Genomic DNA, 26,642 nt, shown 5'->3' with positions numbered 1-26,642 from the left:
TATAGACTGATCATTTCTTTGTCAGTGGGCAAACGTACAAAATCAGCAGGGGATCAAATACTTTTTTCCCTCACTGTAGGTAATGGACAGGAATTAAACACACAGGTGATGTAAACAGAAATGTGCTGAAATAACCAAGAGTCTTGTTGAGAAGAAAGTAAACAGCCATGAGAGAGCTGGGTGCAGTCTGAGTGTGTAAACAGAAATAGCAGTGAAAGACAGGATTAATAAACAAATAACAGAGGAAGCAAAACTTTGCAAATACAGGAAAGACATAAACAATGTCCTCTTATCCTCTATACTTTTTATTTTCCAAGCCCAATCTGCTATATTTAGACTATTCATTTTTGTCCCTGACAGATTCAGTTTTTTTTGTTGTTCTACTCTAAGGGGACAATAAAGCTACCTCTGTTTCATCTCATTAACATGGGGCTCTTGTAACATTTGTTCTTTTTCTACAGCTATGCTATTGTGTTCACAAGGTTGAAAAGAAAAAATCCCTTTAAATATGTACTCGCATTTAAATGCTTGGAAACAACAGAATATGAATTATTATAGCATTATTGTATTTCAAATGTCAATCTGTCTTTCTTTCAGTTGATCTATATCTGGACACACACAGAGAGGATCAAGTGACATTTACAGAACTTTTTTCTGGAAGTATAACTAGCATTTGCAAAATCATTCTGAAGCAAATTCCGGACACACAATCAGATGACACTCAATATCCTGGGCAGTGGGTTCTTCACAGAGCTTAGTCACGAATAGCTCACATTTGCTCAGTAGAGTTCATTTCTGCCGAGCAGCCGGGCAGTGTTGCCTTGCAGTTTGGCGTCAAGTGAGATTCAGGCTGGTGGACAGTGACAGAATGGGCACTGCAAGAGAGACCTCAACCTGTATTTCACAATATTAATATGTCCAATGAAGGTAATACATTAAAGCAATATTGTGCCCAGTTTCACACCAACTATGTACTTTATAGTCATGGAAAAAGAGTCTCTACCATTATAAGCATCCCCAGACATGGGAAGTACATTATACCATGCATTATTAAGCACCTGGTCTACCCTCAACCGATCCCTGAAGTGACTTTACATAACTGTATTTGTCAGCACTATTGATTTCACAAATGGCAGATGCACACTGTTGCTGGTATTGCATGGATATTTTGTTTAAGGGAAACAAATTTGCATTATATATATTATATATAAAGCCCTGTTAGAAAACTCACAACGCTCAAATAAAGATACTTAATGCTACTAGTCAGTCATAGTCATATTCAATTCGTCCACCCATTTTGTCTACTGATCTTCCAACGCGCCTGCGCCCTGCACTGCGAATGACATCACCCATTTCGACTCCCAGCTTGAATCGTCACCACGTCAAAAAAAAAGAAAAACTGAAACAGCACGCCCCAAGAGCTGCACGATAGAATGACTTTTGTAAAACCCGTAGCCATTTTGGCTCAAGAAAGCAAGGCACGGCCGTACACGTAACCACATAAGACGTAGAGCCGACATGTCGGAAAGGATTGTGTGGTTTGCCCTTTCTAACGCATCAACATTGCATACGCATACCCTGTTCTGACGCCAGACCCACCATCCAATCACAATTCGAGTCCCATTTGAAGGACAGACCAAAGAGCCAATCCGCATTCGAGAAGGGAAGCTAGGGGCGGTCCCGGGGCGTGGCCCTAGATCTTGGGTGTCGCCTTGGGGGCTGTATTCGAAGGCGACGGCGGTCGTCTGTGTTTGAGCGTCAAATAAAGATAAAAGGATTAATGCAGCTGTAAAGCGCTAATTAAACAAAGTCGAAACTTTGACGATATATTATTTTATCCGGTTTCAGGACTAGATGGTGTTGGTATGTGGGGGGATGTTGAAAAATTAAAATAGCCAGTAGTTTGAAGAAAGAGTAAGTCGGGTTGAGAGGGGGAGCCATTTTGTCCCGACTGGGAGAAAGAAAGAGTGGAAAAAGGAAATAAAATCGGCGGAAAAAAAATAAACGCATTGCGAAGGCAGCAGCAGTTCAGGATTGGGAAGACACGGTGCGTTTCCCTTTGTTTGTTAATATCCGGGAAGGAAAGTTAGTATTATCCAGTATCTGTTTTAAAAAATCGATTCCTGTAACCAGACCTAGATTGTGTTGGGTTTTCTTTTGATCCAGTCACTGTTTTAAAAGACCAAAACACCATTCTGAGTTTAAATGGCGAAGAAGACGTACGACCTGCTGTTCAAGCTGCTCCTCATCGGGGACTCGGGGGTGGGGAAGACCTGCGTCCTGTTCCGCTTCTCAGACGACGCGTTCAACACCACCTTCATCTCCACCATAGGTAGGACATGTGTGTCTGGAGCCATTGTCACTGTTACATACGTTGTACTGGTCTTGTGCCAATCAATCAATATCGCATAGGTAAGACATCCGCGACCATTGCCACTTTGTTACAAACACACACTGATCCTTTGTCACTTTGTTACACACACACACACACACACACACACACACACACACACACACACACACACACACACACACACACACACACACACACACACACACACTAACTGCTGTTGTGCCGTTTCCTCTTTATGCCAATTAATCAATCAATGAATGCACAATGTGTCAAATGGTGTAGAAAGCCCCAGTCAGTGGGACTTAATATGTCGTCGTATGACTTGCCTCAAGATTTTCTTCTGTTTTTAAACGTGGTTCACCCCTACACAATGGGGAAGAAATCTGGCCAGTTTTGGGAGAACGTCAGCGAAAATCAAGAATGGGAAATTATATATCCTATAACCTATTGTTTCATACATATTACATCTTCACTGGTGTTTTATTTTATTAATTGGTGTCATTGACATCAGTAACCTTTTCTGTCGATTGTATGTTCATAAACACAATGTAAATTGATTTCTATATTTAATGGAGCACACGAACAATTAATACACGAATATCTAAGTCTTTGAGTACTGGACATGCTGTCGATGTCAGGTGTAATTTATGTAATTTTAGCTGGTTATTAAGACGACGTGTAATTATAGTTAATTATGATTGATTTTGGGGATAAAGCCTTATTCAGGATGTTTTTGTTGCATCAACTGAGAACTACTACTACTCCTCCTACTCTACTAGGCCCAAAGTAATTGCACAGTATCTCCAGCCTTTTCAGTACATACCTAAATTACTAGTACACAATCTGCGTATTGTCATTCATTATTTTTGACATCTCTATCTATACATTGCTTTTTTCCTATTTTCTTTGTGTGGTGAGGTCATTGTTTTACAACAAATATTTGTATTGCATGGCAGATCATTGCGTTTAAAACCACGTCGGATCTGTTCTGTGTTTGTATTTGCACGGTTTTAAACAGGGAGTGTACCAGTAAAAACGAAAAATATAGTTTTCATTATTGCTAGCTGCCATTTTAGTTATAATTTGATATCATGTTGTGACCCCAAGCATGTCATGTTTCAGTAGGGGAATTTAGGCATCATACCCAGTGCTGGAGGTAGAATACTGTCAATACCATCATTGTGCTTTTTTACATACAGAATATACCTTAACCATAACCCAGGCAGTTTCAAACACCTTTTTAAGTGATATACTTTTCTAGTCCATGTCAACACGGCTCCTGTGTCATACTTATTTTGTGTAGTTCATATCATTTTATACTGGGCTGAATATTTTATCACTGAGTTGTGATCTTCTACAGCCGTGTTTTTCCCTTTCTGTTTTCATTGGAAGGACTGTAACTTTATAACTCTTGTGTATTTTTGGGGTGCGGGATAACATATGAACATGCATGCTGAATAATTATGCTGCATTAGTTTCCACTTATTTTAAGACCAGCACAATGTATACTTTTCTTAACATCTTTTTAAGTGGATATTAAACTTCGTAAACCTACAAGCTAATTTCAGCTATGTCCCGTTTTTCATTGGGTGTGTTGCTTGGCAGATCTGTGACATAACATTATTTTTCAGGCTTGGAACATTTTCTCCCCTTTAACATAAACCAAACAAACAACAGTTCTAATAGACTCCATTGGTTTAGTTCACAAGGATTGGCTCAAGCAGTCTGGTTTTGGCGGCTCTCGTTATACAAGCTGCACAACAAGCTTTGGGAATCCACCTAAATCTACAACGTGACACTAGCTGGATTACTTAAATTGTTTAATGTTGGATTGTATGTCAATCTTTTAAGTGGCTAGCTGTATTTTATAGTTAGTCTTCCTTATTTTTAAAAGCAAAGTGCTTGGGGTTTTCACAGCGCCACACTGTTTCAAGGAGGATCCTTTTAGATTTAGGCACCAGTTTGTGGGGAGGCGTCTGGCTATTGGTTTTTAAAAGTGGGCTTGGCCAACTACATTTGTCTTGCATGTCAGATAAGTGAATTCTTAAATGAGGCAGATTTGATTTGTCACAAGTAACAGCTTGCATACTTTAATCCATTGTTCTGTGGTCAGCTTCTTAGGACTTGGTTCCAGAACCAGAATTCTCATAGATCGAGTTTCTAATGTTCTAGGGTTAGATGTACAGATTCATCTGAAGCTTGGACACCTTTTTGTTTGCAGTAGATGCCTCCGCCCTCCTTCGTAAATGCCACTACAAACTAATTAAGAATATTGCTGCATAATATGAGACAAAGGGGTGGGTGGACAATCCCATTCTGTGTAGCAGTCAACACACAAGGGAAAAGTATGACAATTAAGTAGTTAGGCCCTACATTTGTTTTCCTTTTGCCTTTTGTCAAACGATTAGTAGGCCTGTACACAATTTTGCTCCAGTTGTTCCTGTCATGCACCCATGAGTTGAGGTTTGTGCAATATTATATATAATGTGAAAATTAGTTATTTCAAAATGTTTCTAAGATTTTGTAATGACTGCCACATGGGATTAATTGTAGCATACCACTTGCTTTTTATGTGCAGCGTGTGGTTTATGGATGCTTGTGCACAGTTAAAGTGAATACCATACTTTTGTGCTATTTACTATTCATGAAGGCATCTTTCACATCATTTGTTGGTCTTTGTTTCATGCTGCAGTTTAACTTTCTTCATTAGGTTGTATAGTGTTTGACATATTTGTAGACCGCTGTGATATGTAACCTTTGCACTGTGTAAGTTATTCCAGTTCCTTTACAAAAATGAGTTACTGTGGACAAAGACGAAGCCAAACACATTTTACTTTCATTAACTTAAATTGTTACATTATCATGAGGAGACAGGATTATTTTGATATAGATGTATAATACAGCACTCAGCTGTTTACAGTAAGGCTTGCATCTTCTCTCTTTTATATTTGCATTGTCCTGTATGGGACAGCAAAGTGATCAGGCAGTTTCAAATGACTGCCACTGGATCTCTTTTTGATTGTGCTCTGTAACATATTCCAAGCCAACCATTGTAATTCAGCCTTCTCATTGTGTATTAAGGCTGGGGCAGAATTTATATGATGACAAAGCAGTCAATAGGAAGAAAATGACACCCTAGGAGTTTTTTGCTATATTTATATAATGTCAGGGGGAAAAACAATGTCCCCAAGCATAATCTGCAGTTGAAAACTGCCAAATAAAAACCAAATTAAATAGTTTAACAGCCCAGATCAGATATGAATATTTAAGGTTGCATATCTCTATGTAGTTGGCTAAACAGTTCACTTTTCAACTAATTACAGGGTTATTTGTGGTTAAAGTCAAAAGCATTTGGTGTATTGTTCGGTGAGATGGAAAAATAATTTTCTTCAGTGATGTGTGAAAAATGTAATTAATTTGACTTGTTTTGGTTGTCATATGTGCATATCTGTAGGAATATCAGTGGAAGGTAGCTTAACCTTGGGCTAAAAGCATCTAAAAAGGCTTACAAATACATCATTAAGGTTTCTGGCAAAGGTGCCAAGGGAATTTGAATAAAAACATTTAAATGTGTTTTCCTCATATTGCTCCTTTCTTGAAATCTAATCATTTCAGCTATCACTCACCAAAAAGCCCTGTAAAACAATGATTTGTTGATGTACTGTAAATTCCCCATATTTACTATGTGTAAAATGTAATCTATTAGGGTACTTTCCTGTTTTTTTTATTTTTTATTTTTTTATTTACGGTTTTCCCCTTTGCAAATCGTTTTTTTTATATTGTTAACTGTAATAATGTATTTAACATAATTTGACTCAATTTATGTTTGTGCAACATCATGTGTTTTCCTTTCAAATACAGATGAAATGTTACCCTAGATTACTGGTTAGGCCTCTCCCTTGCCTTTGGCTTGCTTTCAAAGCCTAGTCACTAAGGGTGTTGACTTCGCAGAGGCAGGTATTATAGTGTGCAGGCTTTACCTTGCAAGTAGATCATGGAACAATAATTGACAATGAGTATAATAAAACACAAACTTGTGAGTCCAGACCAAATAACAACTTTGCCTTCGTCTGTCTTATATAATAAGATGAAATTATTAAACATGTTATGATGTAAAGTTTTAAGATTAAGAATCCACTCCTGTAGGAACACATGAAAATGTGCTTCAGGTTTTTATTAGTCTGCAATAAATGGCCAAATATTAAGTTTATTGTTACTAATTAAACCAGTAATTGGTTTAATTAAACAACACAGAACCAGGCCTGGAGATGTCCAGGCTTTAGCAGTAGGCCATAAGGAAAATGCTTGTGGAAGGTAATATTTTCCTCTTTCCTTTTGTTTATTGAATGACATACAGATTAATCATGGCTTAACATTTCTGGTCCTGTCTGAAATCTCTTTGCATAATTTTATTTTTTTTAAGTTTTGCACTATTTTGTGAACATATCCTTTCGTAAGTCTTTGTGGGAATGGGACATTATTAAAATGATTAAAACTCTGCAAGAATTTTTTTTTTTTTTTTGGTGTTATATTCTGTCCTTCCTGACACTCGGATCTAAATATATGTACTCTGTATTTAGGTAGTTGCATTATTAATTTGTTAGACTGATGCTTTTATCCAAAGTGCATTTCATTAAGTTGAATAAGACTAATTCATGCAGTGGAATATTATATTTTAAGAACTAATTTAGTGCAGTGTCAACTGTGGTCTCGCAGTAAAATGATGTACCTTATTCTGCATTAGACAATGCATTGACGCAGAGAGAGTGAGGTGCAGGATTAAAGTATGTTACACTTTCAACAGGGAATACAGCAGAATGAGCTGAGATAAGGGAAGGTACAGCCATGTGGCTAGTAGAAGAGGAGCAGTGTTGTTGAGAGGGATTGGAGCTAGGAGCGGGGGCAAACTGACAACAAGGAATGTGGATCGGTAGTGGGCAGAGATGTGGCAGGTGTGTTCCATGAGAGAAGCCAGGTGGAGGAAAAGAAGAAAAGATGTGCTGCAGGACTCTGGCTGAGCTGCAGCGGGATTGGAGTCTTATGCAGATGTGGTTTACTGTGGGGGGGGGGATAAAGAGAATTTACCTGACTTCATTCCACGTTGAGTCCTCTTAAACTCGAGTTTAAGAGCACCTGTATGGGATGAGATAGATTTTTAGCATAATTTATCCATGTTACCCCTTTGTTCCCTTGTACTTTTAGCGTAACCCTCAAGTCTTACCGTTTTGATTACGGAAGTTTGAGCTGTATGTAGTTGTACTTTGAATTGACACATTTAGTCTTGGACTTTGTCCCATTTTCCCTAACAAGTTCTTTTTGTCTTTGTCAGCCATCAACACAATACTGAATTACATATATCGTGGTATGCATTTGCCACAGGGAATGATGGATACATTTTGGTGGTGCAGTTGCTCTGTAGTATGTGCTAATTTGAACTACGGCCTACATGTTTCTGCGGCATGTGTCAAGGCAGCAAGCGTGTTGATTGAAAAGCACTTTGGCTAAGTTTTTTTTTATAAGTTTCTTTGTTTAAATTCAAAAGTCTCTACTAATAACTGTTGAGAACATGTGCAGTTCTGCTTGTTAGAATATCTGAGGTGGACTTATTCCCTGATTGAGAGGTTTTAGAAATTGAGTTTTCAAAGAAACCTGCACCATTTTAATGATATATTGTCTGAAACCTCCTTGAGATTGCAAAGACTGAATACTCAGAATTTGATTGATCTGGAAAGCTTAACCCTTAATAAACCCTTTTTATTTTCTTGCTTGACTGGGATCTGTAGCATTGCAGTGGGAGGGTATTTTAGGATCCTGTGTCATTTATACTGACACTGTACTTATTCTGATGGTGACATAGGAAAGTCATGTCTCTTGCAACATATGTAGAGAGTTACTATACTGGGTAGCTCAATGTCCTAAAATATAAAATTAGAAACTCCCTGTCAAAATGTCTGGGCCCTGCTGAACTTTCCACAGGAAGACAAATTTAATTGTACTTGTTATAGAATCACAAATTAGTGATTAAGAAGCCTGACAAACCTCAAGGAGCATTATAAATATGTTGATGGGTATCTGTTTATACAGAAGGAACTTAAACTCTATTGCCCATCTGGTGTATCCCAGCTCTCGGCAAATGCAAATTCCTCAAAAACGAGGAGAATAACATCTGGTTATCAAAACTAAATTGTGTACACAGTCCGAAGGTAACACTTTATGATGCTTATATTAAAGTGTAAGTGTCTGCATGAAGCATGCTGAAAAGATTAACTCTGGGACAATCTTGCCATACTATGTTCCAAGAGGCCAGACTGTTGGTCAGTTCTGCCACTTTGCAGCAGTTGGTAAAATACACCAGTAATCCAGTACATCCAACTGTAAACTGTAAAATGGTAGGGGTACATGGTGAATGTTTAGGATTTTGCACTGTGATAAGCTGTTACTGAAGACTGCTTATAAAGAGCCAAGTCATATGACAATTTTAAATATGCATTTCCATTATGTCATATTTGCTGCTGCAGGTGTTTTTGTTCAGTTGGGACATGCATGGTATTGTCTAGGAATAATTAATGTGGTAGGTAGAAGAATGGGTTGTTTCCATAGTGGATGTAGTAAAAAACCTAAAGATATTATCTTTTGCATTTCATGAAATATATTTACTCATCGTTCAGTTTCAAATATAAACTTACTTAACATGATAGTATAATCCATAACAAAACCCCAAAACACAATTAGGATGCTCTTCTTTTGTTTGCCAAAGCACCACGTAACATTGATTTCTATTTTTTATCCTCTGATCATGCAATTAGGAAAGCCAAACACTGACCTGTAGCTGTAAGACAGTTTACTCGTTCCTAGAACACTAAATCTAGGAATGTAAGTGTGCTGAATATGGCTTATTGTTCTGAACAGTGAATCACTGACATTATCACACCTGGTCAGGAAAACACAGCAGATATTTCCAGCATGCACAGGACTCTTAAGAGTCTTTCATAATTTGTACAGCCCTCTGTGACATGTGGTGTCTCTTGTGAGTCCGACTCATCCTGAGCAAGAAGACCGCTTGAGTAAAGACTCGGAGATCATGAAGCAGTGTTGCAGATGGGATTGATCCTTAGACAGTGGTGGGTACCACAGTCGGAGAGTTTTCATTGTGATGGAAGGTACCCCTCTGTGATATTAGTGTGTGCCTCATTTGGTACATTTTAAACCTGTTGAAATTGTTAGGCGAGTACAATTCCTTTATTGGTAGTGTTCATTGCTGTATAAAATACCAAACTGTATTTTTATTTTATGTTTTGCATTGGTTTTGATGTGGTGTAGCTTTCATAAATTAAAATGTACATCCAGAGCTGGGAAATGTAAAGCACATGCAAATCCAGCATAAAGCAACCAAGCGAACTGCAGCTGTGAACTTCTTGTCACTTGAAGGAAGAGGCTCATGCTTCAGGGACCCAGTCAGCCAGGCTCATGTCCACATCACAGAAGAGCTGTCTGGAATCAGCCCACAATTGGGCTAGAATGGCTTTCTAATACAGTACCGTGATAGACAGATAGTGTGTACTGTTGCTCTTCACCCACTTTAATACCTTATGAATAACTAGTCTTTAAGGATTAGTGAATCAGATGCTTCTTCTGAGTTCGTATGGTCTGCTGCTTCTAGATGTTATCTGCTTGCTGCTTTTGGAGTTTGTGTTTACTGTTCAGCATGCACCATTTCAACCCCATTTCCATTGATTTTGAAATGGCGCTGATCCAAGGTGACATTTGATCCCACCGCCTCTTGACCAAATGCTTCAATTCACATTGTTTATTAGAAAACAAAATGCATTCCTGCAGCATTTATTCAAGTAAAGTCAATTACATGCATTATTGCACTGTGTGATTTGTCCTTCTCATGACCAGCATGTGAAATGGGAAGACGAGTTTGGCTACAGAGCTTTTTATACATTTTCCTCCGGTGTTCTTCTTTGTTTGACACTGTAATTTACTGTCTTCATTAATGACTTTAAAGATAATGCTGACATAGATTACCTTTTCAATGGATACATTGAAACCAGATGCCTTTCATTGTGTATTAATAGACGACATTGAAGAGGCGATCACTGCCAAAAAATTGAGATTTCGCATCTTAATTGAACTTCATACAATTTCAAAGTAGTGTGTCCAGAGCTCATAATGAGTGACTAATTTTGAGGGAATAACACATTCTTTTCCTTATTTTTAATAAACATACATTTGATTGCTTGACTTCCTTTGAACCTAAACTGCCAGATTTTTCCTAAAAATGAAATGCCATTTGAAATGCGATATCTTGTATGGCAATTCAGAAGAATCAAAGGTGAATGCCCAAGCGCAAGCACACATGTGGGCCTAGCTTTCGGTGTGAAGCCTAGAGGAAGAATGCTGAGTAGCAGTGCTGTCCCACCTATTAACATGCAGGTCAATAAATGGGTAAGGTGTTCATGGAGTTCAGGACCCTGGACAGCTCTTAACTCTTCCTAAGACCTGAGGTCTTGCACAGGAACTACACAGAAGAGTTGCTTAGTCAGCTTAAATGCACATCTTATTCCATAAATTGGGGACTGGACTGAGTGCAGTATTTTTTCCCCCTGGTTCATGGTAGCACCCAAAAGCCTACTAAAGGAATTTGCCTGGTTTCAAGTTATTATATATTGAAATATTGTTCTATGTTGCATTGGCATTTGAATGAAAAAGTAAAGTGCAAGTCTGAGTATTGCTTTGAGTGTTGCTCTCCATTTCAACCACAGTGCCTGTGCTGGGGAGGTAGAAGTTTGTCTGCCTGTTAATGCGTGAGAAAGCCTGTGTTGCTTTACTGGACGCAAAGAGGGTAGATGCTTTTGTATTTAGTGTAAACAAAGTTTAAGCTGTTGCAGTTTTATGTAAGATTGAATAAGATGCATCTTCACTGACCTGAGTGTGTTTCCACTAGTTATCTTGCTCTTGATGATAATACTATTAATATATTTTTTTCCATCATGTGCACACTGTTGTGTCAATGGTTGAAAATGTGGAGATTTAAAGCATCTATTCTGAGGTTACCTGTTGAAGTAGTCTGTCCTTGCCCAAGATTTCACAAAGAGGCAGTCAGAAATTATTTCCATCAATGGCCCTGCTTCAGTTATTCAGCCAGGAAATTATACATTATTCAAGCCATGAATCCCAAACCCCATTGAACTGATCAGGGGGCATTTACCATAAACCTAACACGATTGCATCCAGAGGAAATTGTGCCTGCAATGCTTTGAGTTCATGTTGCAATGGTGAAAGTTAATCCAAAAAGTAGTGCAATCTTAAATTTAAAGTGCCTGGTGTTGGACTGTTACTTGTCAATATGCTGATTACATCACAATGACAAGCTTGTATTATATATATATATATATATATATATATATATATATATATATATATATATATATATTTTATCAATTGAGTCTTTTGAAATGGAAGTGTTCAAGTACAAAGGAATCCTGGGCCAGCAGGACTAATTGAACAGCTGGTGGTCAGTGGAGATTTGAATAGACAGTGAACGATGCTGGGTAGTCATTGAGTCAGCTAGCTGGCAGGGCAAAGTGTTGGGAGCAGTAGTCAGAACTGACACAATAGTTTCCTTGCCTTAATGTAAAGCTGCTTCAAAGTTTCATGAATTAAACTAGAGGTGGTAGAACAGATGACCATCCATCACAATCTGGAAATGAGTTGTTTTTCTTAAAAAAACAAAACAAAAAAAAACTTTACAGTACTGTGCAAAAGTTTTAGGCAGATGTGAAAAGGTGCTGTAAAGAAATAATGCTTTCAAAAATAGACATGTTAATAGATTATATTTATCAATTAACTAAATGCAAAGTGAGTGAACAGAAGAAAAATCTAAATCAAAACCATATTTGGTGTGACCACCCTTTGCCTTCAAAACAGTATCACTTCTTCTAGGTACACTTGCACAAAGTCAGGGATTTTGTAGGCATATAGTCAGGTGTATGATTAAACAATTATATCAAATGGGTGCTAATGATCATCAATTCAATACATTGGTTGAAACACAATCACACAATCACAACAGAAACAGCTGTGTAGGAGGAATAAAACTGAGTGAGGAACAGCCAAACTCAGCTAACAAGGTGAGGCTGCTGAAGACAGTTTACTGTCAAAAGTCAGACACCATGGCAAGACTGAGCACAGCAACAAGACACAAGGTAGTTATACTGCATCAGCAAGGTCTCTCCCAGGCAGACATTTCAAGGCAGTCAGGGGTTTCCAGATGTGCTGTCCAAGCTCTTTTGAAGAAGCACAAAGAAACGGGCAACGTTGAGGACGGTAGACGCAGTAGTCGGCCAAGGAAACTTACTGCAACAGATGAAAGACGCATCATGCTCACTTCCCTTCGCAATCGGAAGATGTCCAGCAGTGCCATCGGCTCAGAATTGTCAGAAAACAGTGGGACCCTGGTACACCCATCTACTGTCCGGAGAAGTCTGCTCAGAAGTGGCCTTCATGGAAGACTTGCGGCCAGAAAGCCATACCTCCGACGTGGCAACAAGGCCAAGCGACTCAACTATGCATGAAAACACAGGAAATGGGGTGCAGAAAAATGGCAGCAGGTGCACTGGACTGACGAGTCAAAAATTGAAATATTTGGCTGTAGCCGAAGGCAGTTTGTTTGCCAAAGGGCTGGTAAGCGATACACGAATGAGTGCAGGCAACAGTGAAGCATGGTGGAGGTTCCTTGCAAGTTTGGGGCTGCATTTCTGCAAATGGAATTGAGGATTTGGTCAGAATGAATGATCTCCTCAATGCTGAGATGTACAGGCAGATACTTATCAATCATGCAATACCATCAGGGAGGCATCTGATTGACCCCAGATTTATTCTGCAGCATGACAACGACCCTAAACATACAGCGGAGTCCTGGAAGTGATGGTATGGCCCCCGCAGAGCCCTGTGCTTAAACCGCCTAAATCCACAGAAGAACTGTGCTTAGTTCTCCAAGATATTTGAGCCAACCTACCTGCCGAGTTCCTTCAAGAACTGTGTGCAAGTGTACCTAGAAGAATTGATGCTGTTTCGAAGGCAAAGGGTGGTCACACCAAATATGGATTTGATTTAGATTTTTCTTCTGTTCACTCACTTTGCATTTAGTTAATTGATAAATATAATATATTAACATGTCTATTTTTGAATTTGTTACTTTACAGCATTTTTTCAAACGTGCCTAAAACTTTTGTGCAGTTCTTGAAATTCATGATCTATGAATCAGTTGTGATTTTTTTTTTTTTCCTTTAATCTGACCAGTGTGTGGATTTCTCCTTTTTTTTTCTCTCTCATCGTTAGGCTTTGTACGTTTCATCATTTCATTTTTGATAACTCTGTATGCTACATATAGATCTAATTTCAAGAAAATATATTCAATCTAAATGAACGATTTCAGTTCCCCTGTTTGCGCTGTCTTTCAATTGTTTGAGAGGGCAGAGATTAAAGAGTTTTGCAATAGAGATATTCATTGTCATAACTGTAGTCTCTGCTTGAGTGCCGGAGCTGAACTAAATACCAGCAGACTGATTTTGGCCGCTCGGAACTCGTACATTGAAATGCTCTAGTTTAGTGACAGATCTAGCACCAAAGGGTAGTGCCACTTTCATGACAACAACTTAACTGAAAGCACAGCATTAAAATGTGCAGGAGTCTGATACATTATTTGGCCTACTGTCCTGTCATTTTCGTGTTGCCATAATTCATAGATCTTCAATTGTGAATGCTGGCTTGACTAATTTAGACAACACAAAGGAATCGGTGACAGACCTCAGTTTCAGGGTTACTCGGCATTCTATGCATCTGCACAGCTGGCATTAGTGCTTAAATGCTGCTTAGGGTCAGCATCGGTGGTGCCAATGTCTACAGTGTGTCCAGTTTACTCTGTTCCACATCTGTAGCTTTTTCCGGGTGCTTGCTTGCAATGGTTTTTTTTTTTTTTTTTTTTTCGATTTCTGGTTTGTGTTCTAATGCTCTGTCTCTGTGTAAAAATTGGCCCTGATTAGTCTGGGTTTGACTTTCTTGTGTTCCAGCGACAGTCTTGTTTAAGTCCCCTGTCAAAGCAGGGGAAATGTGGACTTGGGACAAGCCATATAAGCATTGGGGGTAAATGTGTATTTTTGTGGCATTGTTTTGCAACGTGCTGATTTCCAGCCAAGAAAGCAAAGTATGGGTTTCCTTTCCTGACGCTTGAGAAACTGACACTTGTAGGGCAACAACACACATTTGGGTGAAAAGTCTATTTTAAATGTTGAAATAAAAGCTTTATTTATAATACAGGAGTGTTTCTTAATGAAGAAGTAGGCCTATTAAAAACAGCTGACTGTAACTTTTCAAAGAGGAAGTTAACAGTTTAGGGAACAGAAACTTCTGACTTGGCGTTTTGGACATAAGAATCTTGCTGTTGTAAGAATAAATCACTTAAAACTACAATAGGTACATTGTCATCCTGTCAGTGGATTCATGTAAATCATGTGGAAAGAAATGCATCACTTAGCCTTATCTGGTCTTGGGAAATGTGACTTTTGAATTTTTTCCTTTCCAGATGCTTACGTTTATCCACCAACTGGTGAAATACATTGACCCATTTAGTGGATTTGTGGAGATATGCTTAAAGTGCTTGGAACTTTTAAGTTTATGCTGATTGAAAGTTTTCAGACCAGTAAAGAGCAAGAATGTTAGGGCAAGTGTGCTTTGCCTGTCATTGTGATTTCGCAGCTGTCACAATGTCTCCCTGTCAAGTCCGTTGTACCACCAAGCATGGGCTAAATTAGATCGGTTATTGTCAAGAGTTGGATTTATTTTGGTTCAAGTGTGTTGGATTTCAGGGTCGACATCCATATACTTTTTGTCCACTTCCTTCTGTTTGTAGTTTCAGGCCCTCAGTCCTAAAGGCTGTGATGAATCATCATCTGGTTACTTTCTTTACTCCACCCACTGCACTGTGATTGGCTAAACATATTTGCTCCATAGCCTGATGCTGTGTTTTACTGCAGTCCAGAGGAAAATATCTTCACAATTGTAACTAGTCATTTTAGATTAAATATTGAATTCTCCTTTCTGTGACAAAAATACTCCTACTTGAATGTGTAAAATGGTCATATATCGATCATCTGTACATGAAAAGCATGTGATATCTTTGTCATTATCCAAATTAATGATAATCAAAATAACCCCCCTCCTTTTTATTATTTTTCTTTTCAGGAATTGATTTTAAGATCAAAACCGTTGAATTGCAAGGAAAGAAAATAAAATTACAGATATGGTGAGTATCCTTTTGTTGTCAATATTGCAGACCAGTTTTCTGTGGTTCAGTATTGCTGCGTTTTTAGTGAGGAGCCCTAAGATCTGTATTTCACCTGTCAAGAATTGGAAGGTAACCCAGGGCAGTAAGCAGCTTTAGCTCAGAAGAAAATAAACTCTGCCTTAATAAATGTCTATAGTCTTATCCCTGTCAGTAGTAAATGAATGGAACCACAAAATTACAGTAGTTCAGGTATCAATTAAACGACGAATGTCTTCTGCAAGACCAGGTGGCAGACCAGGTGGCAGGGCCTGAACCAGTCCTCATGGCATTTTTACTTGTATGTTTTATAATGTTTTTGCTCACTCTGTGCTGTAGTCTCTCGACTAGTACAAGGCCAGCATTAACACTCTTGTGCAGAAGGAATGCACTGCATAAGCATGTGCACAATTCCTGTGTGGAGATTGGCATGTGAGCTGAAGACTTGCCTTTTCCTCATGTAACCATAATCATGACACAGGTTCTTTAGGAATGAGAGTTCAGTTTTTCTCCCCTTATGTTACTAATGTTAGTGGGAAATATGAAGTGAGGTGTGTGTGGTTTAATGCTCACACAGATGACTGCTCCCCAGTTTGTGTGTTTTAATGTCGATATCACTCAATTTACAAAGCTTCATCCAGTTGAGTAAATCTGTTTTCATAGATGGTTGTATAGATATATTGTGAGTAAGTGATTGAATTGCAATATTTATCCAATTCATATCTTGGGATGGGAGTTGCCCTGCTTATGATTAATGTGCAAGGATAGCAGGAGGTATGAGTAAGAGTTTATGCTTCAATACACATTATGCTCTCTCATTGAAACACACCCTGTTTACTCATGCAGCCTGTTTATAAACCTGTCCTTACTAGTAAAAGTGGCAAGTCAGGGCTGCGCCACCTTGTGGAAAGCATTGTATGGCAACCTTTTTAAGAGTGTTTATGTAAATCAGAGAGACTTCTGCTATTCATGTAATGTGCTTCAGGAAATTGAAGTTTAAGTTATTTTCCGCAATAAAAAGTAATGAAGTTCTTGAACAAACAAGGTCATGTCAAACGTATTCAGATTGGAATTCTTTCAAGGGAATGTAAAGCCTTTTGTTTTGAATCTCCCCAATGATGCATTTAAAAGCAAAGAGAATAACTATTCATTGTAATGTGATGAGATTCTACACTAAAATCAAAGAACTGTAAAATATTACATCTAAAATGTTCATATACATGGTATTTAATCTATTTTTAAGGGCTGTATATATCTAAGTATTTGCTTTCCTATTGTATAGATAACATGCTTGCTTGTTATAGTTTTGTCAATTCTTTCTCTACCTTTGTTTTGTTCTCTTAGACAAACCCAGTGGTCTGATTTTGTTACTTTTATAACTTGTTTCTATTCAATTTTTTTTCTCTCCCTGTAGGGATACAGCAGGACAGGAGCGGTTTCACACAATCACAACCTCCTACTACAGAGGTGCCATGGGAATCATGTTAGTCTATGACATCACAAATGCCAAAAGTTTTGAGAACATCAGCAAGTGGCTGCGAAACATAGATGAGGTGAGATGGTCGGGCACTGGAAGCGGGCTTCTGTGACATGTTCCCCTTCATTTTAAACCTGAAGCCACTTAGTCAATTACGGAATGTCACTGACCAGTATTTCAGCAACTAAACGAGTCACAGTTCCCTTCTCTCTTGGTGAAGGCTCTGAGTACTTTCAGGTACACCTATGTATGCTACGCAAGAGCTGAATGCCTGGCCTGCTATTGTATATTCCACACTAGTCCTATTTAATGTGGCTTAAAACGTCTAGATATTATGGGTAAATGGGTGTTAAATATCAGAACTGTTTTCTCTTGCCTTATTTTCACTGTAAATGAATGAGGAGGAAGTGGTTTCTTTTAAACCATTTTCCTGTAATGCTCCCTTTCAGTCCTGGAGAAAGGGCGCTTTGTTAAAGATGACACTGTGGGCACTCTGTGGGTTTTTGGCGCTTACAGAAACTTGTCTTTTCAGCATGCGAATGAAGATGTGGAGAGGATGCTGTTAGGTAACAAGTGTGACATGGAGGACAAGCGAGTGGTACCAAAGGCAAAGGGTGAACAGGTAAGAGCAGACTGTTGATACTCTTATTCTCAGACATGTTCAACACCCTTTGTTGTAGTCCTGGTTTTACAACACGCGTGTTGCCTTTGGACAGTAGTGAAGATCTCACAATGTATAATGAGTATCAGCATTGCTTTAAGGCCCGAGCACAGCACAGAAGTCTGTGATATGGAATTTAGAGCAAGTGAAGTCTGTAGTGCTTTCACCCCCCCAATCACTGTTCAATTGGGTTCATGGCAGTAATCCTATCAATAGCTAATACAAACACTTGTTTATTGCCCTGGGTGAGGGCGTCTACTAAGAAATAAATCGCAATAAATGAGTGCGCCTTGGGACCTGGCTCTCATTTGAACAGCTTTGTTTTGTGTTGCAACACTTGCGTTCCAATGTGACTAAGATAAAAATTAGAGGATCGGGTTGAAACTTCTGGAACTTTTTTCCTGTGTCGTAGTTCATCAGTGGTGGACTGGAGATTAATGCACTGACGTGTCTGCCTGTCTGTGAAAGTGGAACAGGGCTGAGTGATGTGCTCAGTGAGACGTTGAATCTATTTCTGGTGGACGAGAGATCTCTGCTTGAAATCCGCATTCCAGCCGCAAACGCTGCTTGAAAGGCACCCAGCAGCGCACCGTGTTCGGCATTTAACACAAACCTTGTGATTAAACAAATCTCTTAAGGCTGAAACTGTGGACAGTGCCTGTCGTACTCTGTTGCGCACCCGAAATAAGAAAGTGTCCCGCTGGTCCCTGGGATGCAATATATTGGACGTTCTAGAAATCTGCAACCGTTCTGCTTATTTTTCCATTTAAACTGTTGAAATGGGAACGTTCAGTAGAAACAAATTCACGCTGACGTGTTTGAGAGAGAGACTTAATCATAGTTAGTTTTCATTAGGCCTTGAGAGAGTGGATTTAGTTTAAAGCAGTGGTTCAAAATCCTGGTTCTGGGGGCCGACTATCTTGCTCGTTTTTGATCCAACCGTACCCTATTTCAGTATTTCATAATTAACGGATACCTTAAATTAACTAATAATTTGCTTTGACTTTTGAAATGGTTTAACTTACAAAAAAAAATGCAGACTGCGGATCCTTATATACCTTAATACTTAATTTGACATCTCCAATTGTTTAAAATGATTAATAAGCTCTGATTAGGCCAGTTATTAGTACAATTAAGGAACAGAGAACAAAAACTAGCAGGTCATTGGGCCCCAGTACCAGGACTTGGGAACCTCTGAAAAGGAGTTTGGGTTATTCTGGTCTCACTGCACACCTCACTCAACTCTTCCACTAGTGTGCTGGACTAACTGTATGATTAACCCTCTAATTCCCAGTTTTAGTACCTTAGTTAAAGTTGATTTGAAGACTGTTTAGTTTTGCTGGCTCATTATTAATAGATCGTATGCTGCTGACTTCTATTCCTGATGTCTTTTGTTTTTTAATTGAACTGTCACAGCCTAGCCTTTCAAATTTGTTCAATTGCATGACTTTCTTATTGCAGATCGCAAGAGAACATGGCATTAGGTTTTTTGAGACGAGTGCAAAAGCAAATATCAACATCGAGAAGGCATTCCTCACATTAGCAGAAGACATACTTCGAAAGGTAGGTGCTTCTTTCCTTTAAGGGTCTCTAATTAGCAACGCACACAATGTGAGATGTAACGCAGCTTTAGCTGGGATGATAAAACTCCTAAAATAACTGACTATTTTAAGAATGTTGTTGTTGGCAGATATTTATGCTTCTAGTTTAAATTGAAACATTTAATCTTCAGGCCACAAAGGGGGGACTCCCTTGAATGCACAGCAACCTCTACACCTATGTTTATGTACAATTTCCAGGTGTGATGTAATTTCCCGGTATGGAGTTACACATAGGAGTGGGGTTTTTGAGGAATTCCTCTAGATTTCTGATGTGGCCAGGTTGTTTCAGTCAAGTTGGAGAAGAGTGGGTGAAGGGGAAGGAAAAACAATGCACGTACACATTCCAGCACTTAAAAAGAGGCTTTTAGGGACCTTAAAGAAGCATCTGAGGGAATCAGAAATGATTGAGTTAGAACAACTCCATCAGGCTTTCCATTCCTGGAAATGGATGCATAAAGAGGTGTGAGCTGTATGTTGTTGAGCTGTATGTTGTTGAGCTGTATGTTGTTGAGCTGTTCTGGAGCCCCCTCCTGCTTGGTTTTTGATTTTAATCCCCCTCTTGCCAAAAGCAAATAATTTTAATGATTTGTATGAAGTATAATAATTATACACGTCTTAACCTTGGCACGCTTTGCCAACTTCCGGTCCATGTTGGAACTGAACAGCCAGGCGGTCTTCAGGAATCTTTCCTCACTGCGAACCACTGTGATCAATTATGTCATTGTGGCAAAACGTAATAACATGATTCCTAGCAAGAACCTTCACAGGAGCACGTTTTTCACACACACCCCCAAGCTCTGTTATGTCACCATTAACCGTTTCCCTGTTAGATGGATCCTAGCGCCACTGTGGTTATTCTTAGCCATCTGATGCAGTGATTCTTGCTTGTTCTGCGAAGTTATTTGTTTAATTGACCTTAATACCGTTTTGTTTTGTTTTTTTGCAGACCCCTGTAAAAGAGTCCAACAGTGAAAACGTAGATATCAGCAGTGGGAGTGGAGTCACAGGGTGGAAGAGCAAGTGCTGCAGCTGAACAACCTCTCTATCTCTCCTCCTCTCTCTCTTTCTCTATTCTCCCCCTCCACCTTTCCCATTTGTTTCTGTGCTCTGGAAATAAACCACTTTACCTACCTGACTCTAACATCCCATTATACCTCTCTCTCTCTCTCTCCCCTCTCTCTCTCTCTCAAGCTCTCAAGACTATAATCCTCCTTTTGTTCTTCCATTCATGACTGCTTGCTGACAATATTTTTATTTCAACAACAAAACAAGTATAGATAAATCATGTCATGTTTCATGCCTCATTATTATTATTATTTTTTTGATATGGATACAAAACAAAATACCTGTTCACCACTACATTATTTCCCCCCAACTCTGGGTTGTATTTTAGTCGAAACGTCTCTCCACCTCAAGACTTTCAAATCTGCAAAAATTGTCAGAATAAAAAAACCTTAGAATTAACAATTTTTGTACAATAGTGGGATTTCTGTTATCTATAATTGTATTTGGTCATTGCAATTTGTATACACGTGCAAAAGTGACAAGACAAAAACACCTGTGTAGATCTTGCTTGAACTTTTCTAGATGGGATTTATTTTGTCCTGTGCCTTACATGGAATAGAAGGAGCATAACCTTTTGGTTGGAGAACCACTGATGTGCTTATCCCAACCATTAATAACTTGACAGTTTCATATTCTTTATTGCTTCTCCATGACAGTGTCAATATATGAATTTAACTTAAAAGGACGTGCAGAAAAGTTTGAATTTCTTGTACTACATCAGAGAGTTTTTATTTTTCAGCATTTATTTTACATGTAAGATTTTCCTTTAGTATTTCTGCATGCTGATTTCTTTGAATGGGAAAACTTTTTGTAAGTTTGCCAAGATACTCTTAAAAAGAAATCACACTCATTTACACAAACTGGGGGATAGTATGAACAGCTCTCATTGGAAATTCAAACCATTTTGCAGATCCATTAAAATAAGCTTGTTTAAGTTAAATATTTGTGGTTTATCTTTTTTTTTTTTTTTTTGTACATTTTTAGGTTTGTATGCTTCATTTTCGGAGGACTTGGAGGTTTCTTGCATGTACTAGTGCTGTGTTTTAACTGGGGTGATGTTGCTGTTATTACTCAATAGTGTTTGACAAAACTACAGTTCTCCAGAAGCCGGACTCGTGTGGAATTTGAGAACCTAATGCAGAGAGAATCTCACGAGTTTCCTTGCAAGAAAATACATCGTTTCCAACACCTGATTTTTGAGAAATCCATATTAATACACAGTGCTGAAAACTATGCAGATACATTCAAGAATTTGCACACTTTTTTAAGTTTTGTTTTGTTGCATGTTTGGTTCCATGTTTGGTTGCCATTGAACGACTTGTAGAATTGACTTAATTCCTTACAGAAAAGGGCGGTCAGTGTAAAATGGGGAGAACACATTCAGTAACGTCAAAAGTCAATTTTAAAACAAGTCCCTATTGTTTTAAGGTAAACCAGTGCTTGTTAATATGAGCTTACGTTACAGTTTGTTGAATGGTTACTGCCCTTAATATTAAGTAAAGCTGGATTTGTATTACAAGCATCTGTGTGAGACTATATTAATCTTAAAACCAAAGGTGGATCCAAGGATGAAAAGGGTTTGTTTCTGGGAATCAAAGCATGCTGCTCAGCGTTTGTAATAAATGCACTGCAGTGCTTTTTTCCTGTTATTTCTGCACTCTGCCATTGTAAACTGTAAGGGAATAGAATGTAAATTACCATTTAGAGGCTCTTTAAAGCTATACTGGGTTTCTGCTTTTAATTAGGTCTAAGCTTCTCTGTGTACATTGGGATCTTCTGTAGCAACAGTGTAAAGACCAACAAGTCCCTTGCATAGAACCATATTCTAGCCATCCACTCTGGTACTGGAGACTAAGGGTTTAGTTTTAATATTTACTAATATGACTAAAAATGTCAAATAAACTGAAATATTTCTAGATGGTCTAGTGTTGTTGCTGCTTCATACCAGCGATAAAGCGTCCAAATCTGGTTTGGTGTCTTCAGCCCATCCTCAATAATCTTATGAATCCAATCGTTAGCCGAAAAGTATTTCCAAAACCAGTGCTAGTCTTACAAAGTATGTAGTATCTGGGGGTAAAGCCTTTTTAATCATTAACCTTTTTGTTTATTTTGGTTTCAATCCAAATCCCTTGTTCTCAGAGCTCAGAGATTTTCTGGGTGGCAGCAAATAACATATCCTGTACTAAGATGCCCATTTCTATAGTTTAACAAGATGCAAGACTTGAATGGAGTAACAAGAGTACTTGGAACCAGCGATCAGTTTAACACATTGATCCAGTCTGCCTGAGCTGAACCGTTTCCTGCTCTGCTGCCCTGCTGCTCTTGTGGGTCTTCAGCTTCTCAGTGAACACCTATTCCATCAATGCCAGTAAATTCTTTCTAGGCTTTAATACATTTTGTACAAAAAATTAAAATGTCTTGTGGGTTGGAGAAAATGAATGTGCTGTAATGTGGTTTTACAAATTCTTTCTACACTAAAGTGCATTACTTTCTGGTGCAGTTAGTCTTGCATGGTAACTCCTCATTTTGTTTGATTTTAATTTGATTTTTTTTTTTCCATCAGAAATATGGTGGTGAGAATTTGAGTACTGACTGCCTTATTTACAGTAGATGTAGGAGCCAACAGTCATTTATTGTGTACTTCAACTACCTTTAATCAGATCTAAATAATCCATGCAAACACATCACTGTTTAAAAGTACCTACAATTTTGAAGTTGAGTCACCATTAAACTGTTTGCATATTTTGTTTCACGTGGGATCTTTTTTTTTTTTTTTCTCCCTTTGCAATTGCCCCGAAAAGCACTTTCTTCATAAATATGTCAGACAAAATAAATCAAGCATTTAGTATTCATACTTTAAAAATATTTAGATGGGATCATAAATCCATTTCAGTGCATTCATGTTTAATGCTTTTAAAAGGATTGTAGCTTTAAAATGGCTAGATAAATTTATCAGCCAGTTTTGCATTTGACATTACAAGAAGGTGAAAGTTCATGGGAAAGGCTATTTTCATACAGGGGTTCATGCATGTGTTACATAGTAAGTGTATTCCTTGCTAGAGTAAGGAGCTATGAGCTAGTTCTCAGTTTAACCTTAAGGAGAGGTCAAAGGTCACGGGGAAGGGCATATATTAATTCCTATCTGTTCTATAGCAACAATTAGTCTACACTATTATAAACCATAATACATATTTATTTACGTTTTAAACTTTCTTCAGTAAACACATTATGTTTACAAATCTGAAGTCAGATTGCAATTTAGGGCCATCTTTCTAGGACAATGTAGGACGTTTTGATTGTGTTCTTCACTTTTAAGGAAAGGTAAAAGGTCAATATTCAAGGTCATATTTTGATAGACCCATGGTCAATATAGAACAGAGGAAACTCCTCTCTGATGTGTTATAGAGCTGCAAGTTGCATTTGACGTCATGAGAGCATTCAACTGTCAAAATAAAGCACATTTGTGGACAGACCACTGTAGATGGTTTCCTATACATGTTCAAAAGTGAAACTGTCTTCAATCTGAAAGTAGTTATACGGCACCAACACATGTAATTGACTTCTAAAAAAGTTCACAACAAACCCTTTGGCCCTTTATCACATGCTGCAAGATAATGGCAGTTGCATTCTGTCACCCCAAAATGCAACACATTTGACCTTGAAGGAGAGAGCAAGAGATTGAAGGTCAAGTTTAAGGTCATGCATGGATAGAGCCTCCAGTGGTTTCCTGTTCTATCTTCCAAGTGTTAAGCTATGATATATATATATATATATATATATATATATATATTTTTTTTTTTTTTTTTTTTTTTGTCAATATCCCATGAATGATTTCCTACTTTGCACCCCGGGTTTGCCAGGTTAGACTCCTGCTTACTGTGGCCGTGTACTGGATGAAGAGTTTATTGATTAGGCATGGGTATGTCCAAGCATTATTTGTATGGTTTAAAAAACAGCTCCATTCATTTTAATGAAAACACAGAACAGACATCTTTATCATTATTTGTACATTAAACATGACTAACAGGTGTATAAATTGAGTCAACCAGGGCAAACTAGATTAAATGAGAGAGAAAATAAAGCTTTTTGCTTGGGAGAGTTAGGCTTAGATTCAGACCGTTGTATTATCTTACTAGGAAAACCCTACAGAAACACACGTTCAGCACATTCAACTGCTGGACATGGGATAAAGCTGCATGCAACAGCATTCAAATGAGCGGTGCGGCTTCCATATAAAGCCTTTTCATTTGCCTCACACCTATCCTTTCAGATCAGAAAGCTGTGAGTAATATGCACTTCCACATCTCTCCAGATGAGGTCACTCCCACCTTTTCTTTGAAACACCCAGCAGAGCTGCCGCTGCTCCTTCCTCTTCAGACCCCGACACTAAAGGGATGTTTTGGCGTGTTTTTAAAAGGACCTGGAAAGTTTCCCTGTACCTTTCATATTATTTTCATATTATTTTACTGGCACCTCCTTGATTAGTTTTTTTAGGAAATAACTAAAAAGAAAGGAATCTCATTTAAAATGCTTTTTGACAAATGAAAGTAATTTACCAAACACCACAAGATATTTTCAGTAGGAACAATCAGTTCAAACAAACATTATAGATGGCAGACTGAAAGGTGATTCGATACAGAAAGTAAATAGAAAAACTGGCAGGAAAGATTGTTTCTCCTGGATTCAAATATAAAGTATTTGAATCATTGGAACACACACACATCTACCTTTTGATCAACATTATTATTTTTTATTATTTCTTTATTGGCTGCTGCCCTTATCCAGGGCGGCTTACAATTTACACAAGCATTACAAAAATGCAGTAATCAAATTAAATACAAAAGTACAATTTAAGAATTACAAAAGTGCAGAAGTACTTTATAAACTTAATATAAAATATCTGAGGCAGTGAAGTCCTGGGTATGTGTAAAAAGGGCGGGCATTGGAGCAATCATAGTAAAACAATAAAAGGTCTAACACTATAAGAAATTAGGATCATAAGGAAGCATAGTTATATAAAGTGCAAAATGACAAGACTGTTGAGCAGCTCAGAAGAATACGTTGCAATATTGCAAGTACAGTCTGAACAGATGTGTCTTATTAAAACTGATCAGTATGTCCCCCCATTCTGATATTGAAACCCAATTTGCCACTGAAATAGAGGTAGAAATAAAACAACTTAATTAAAGATTGGAATGACTTCTCTCTAGGAAGTGTAGCCAATGCTGTAAAATGAATAGTAGGCTTTAACAATATTGTGAATATATGCATTATTAGCTTTTTAAGAAGACACTTTCAATACACTAACATTAGTACAAGTTCTAATATACAGACAGGTGACAAATTAAAGGAAAAACGAACATAAAGTGTCTCAGTAAGGTGTTGGGCAGAACAGCTTCAATGCTCTTGGCACAGATTCTACGAGTCTCTGGACTCTACTGGAGGGATGAACACCATTCTTCCAAAAGATATTCCCTCATTTGGGGTTTTGAAGATGGTGGTGGCATTTTCACATCTCTGTAGACCAGTGCCTATGGTGCCCCAATAATGACCCCTCTTTCAAAGTCACTTAGATCCTTTCCTCTTTCCATCTTGATTCAAAATGATGCACTTGCACCTCAGTTTCTCATCATTTAAATCCCCATAAGTTAGAAGAAACCACATAAAAACAGACACCCCCCCCACCCTCTTGATAGAGATCCATATCCATTCATGAAGCCACAGAGCACGCTTGACATCCAATAACTCAGCGTCCGACTGAATTCAGCCATTGTTCACCCGTTTCTCTGTGACTGATGGCCTGGCCTGGTGCAACAACTGAGTCAGAAACCTACTGGTACAGATTCTGGCAGCGACAGTTGTAGACAAAACTTTTTGCCCCCTTTCCAGAAGATGAGGTCAATAAGGCTTTTGTCTGTTACACAAACATAATTCTGTAATGTGATTTTATTAGCTACATCTCTTTTTTATTTTGTTTTGTTTTGTTTTTGTCTTCTCGCTGATATATGAATGAAAGCGTTTCTTTCAGTATTTTCCAGTAGTGCATAAACAGAATTGATACTGTATGGATTCATACTAAATTCCTGCTGTTCAGTTTTAATACAGATTTAATACCCTGTTCATGCCCTGTTTTAATTCATGTTTGTACTTTCAGTATA

General features: G+C 38.2%; 1 protein-coding gene across 1 annotated transcript; it reads left to right on the top strand.

Annotated features, from left to right (window-relative positions):
* The first annotated feature begins 1,704 nt into the window (after positions 1 to 1,704).
* rab10 (RAB10, member RAS oncogene family) lies at positions 1,705 to 23,236 on the top strand. Its single transcript, XM_066706773.1, has 7 exons — positions 1,705 to 2,047; positions 2,167 to 2,332; positions 15,602 to 15,662; positions 17,095 to 17,233; positions 17,690 to 17,779; positions 19,280 to 19,381; positions 20,366 to 23,236. Exons 2-7 carry the CDS (start codon positions 2,206 to 2,208, stop codon positions 20,450 to 20,452), a joined length of 606 nt encoding a protein of 201 aa, XP_066562870.1. The 5' UTR covers positions 1,705 to 2,047; positions 2,167 to 2,205; the 3' UTR covers positions 20,453 to 23,236.
* Positions 23,237 to 26,642: the final 3,406 nt, after the last annotated feature.

The sequence above is a fragment of the Amia ocellicauda genome, chromosome 1 (genome assembly GCF_036373705.1).
Source record: "Amia ocellicauda isolate fAmiCal2 chromosome 1, fAmiCal2.hap1, whole genome shotgun sequence".
Taxonomy (NCBI): Eukaryota; Metazoa; Chordata; class Actinopteri; order Amiiformes; family Amiidae; genus Amia; species Amia ocellicauda.
This window is presented reverse-complemented; position numbering and strand designations above follow the sequence as displayed.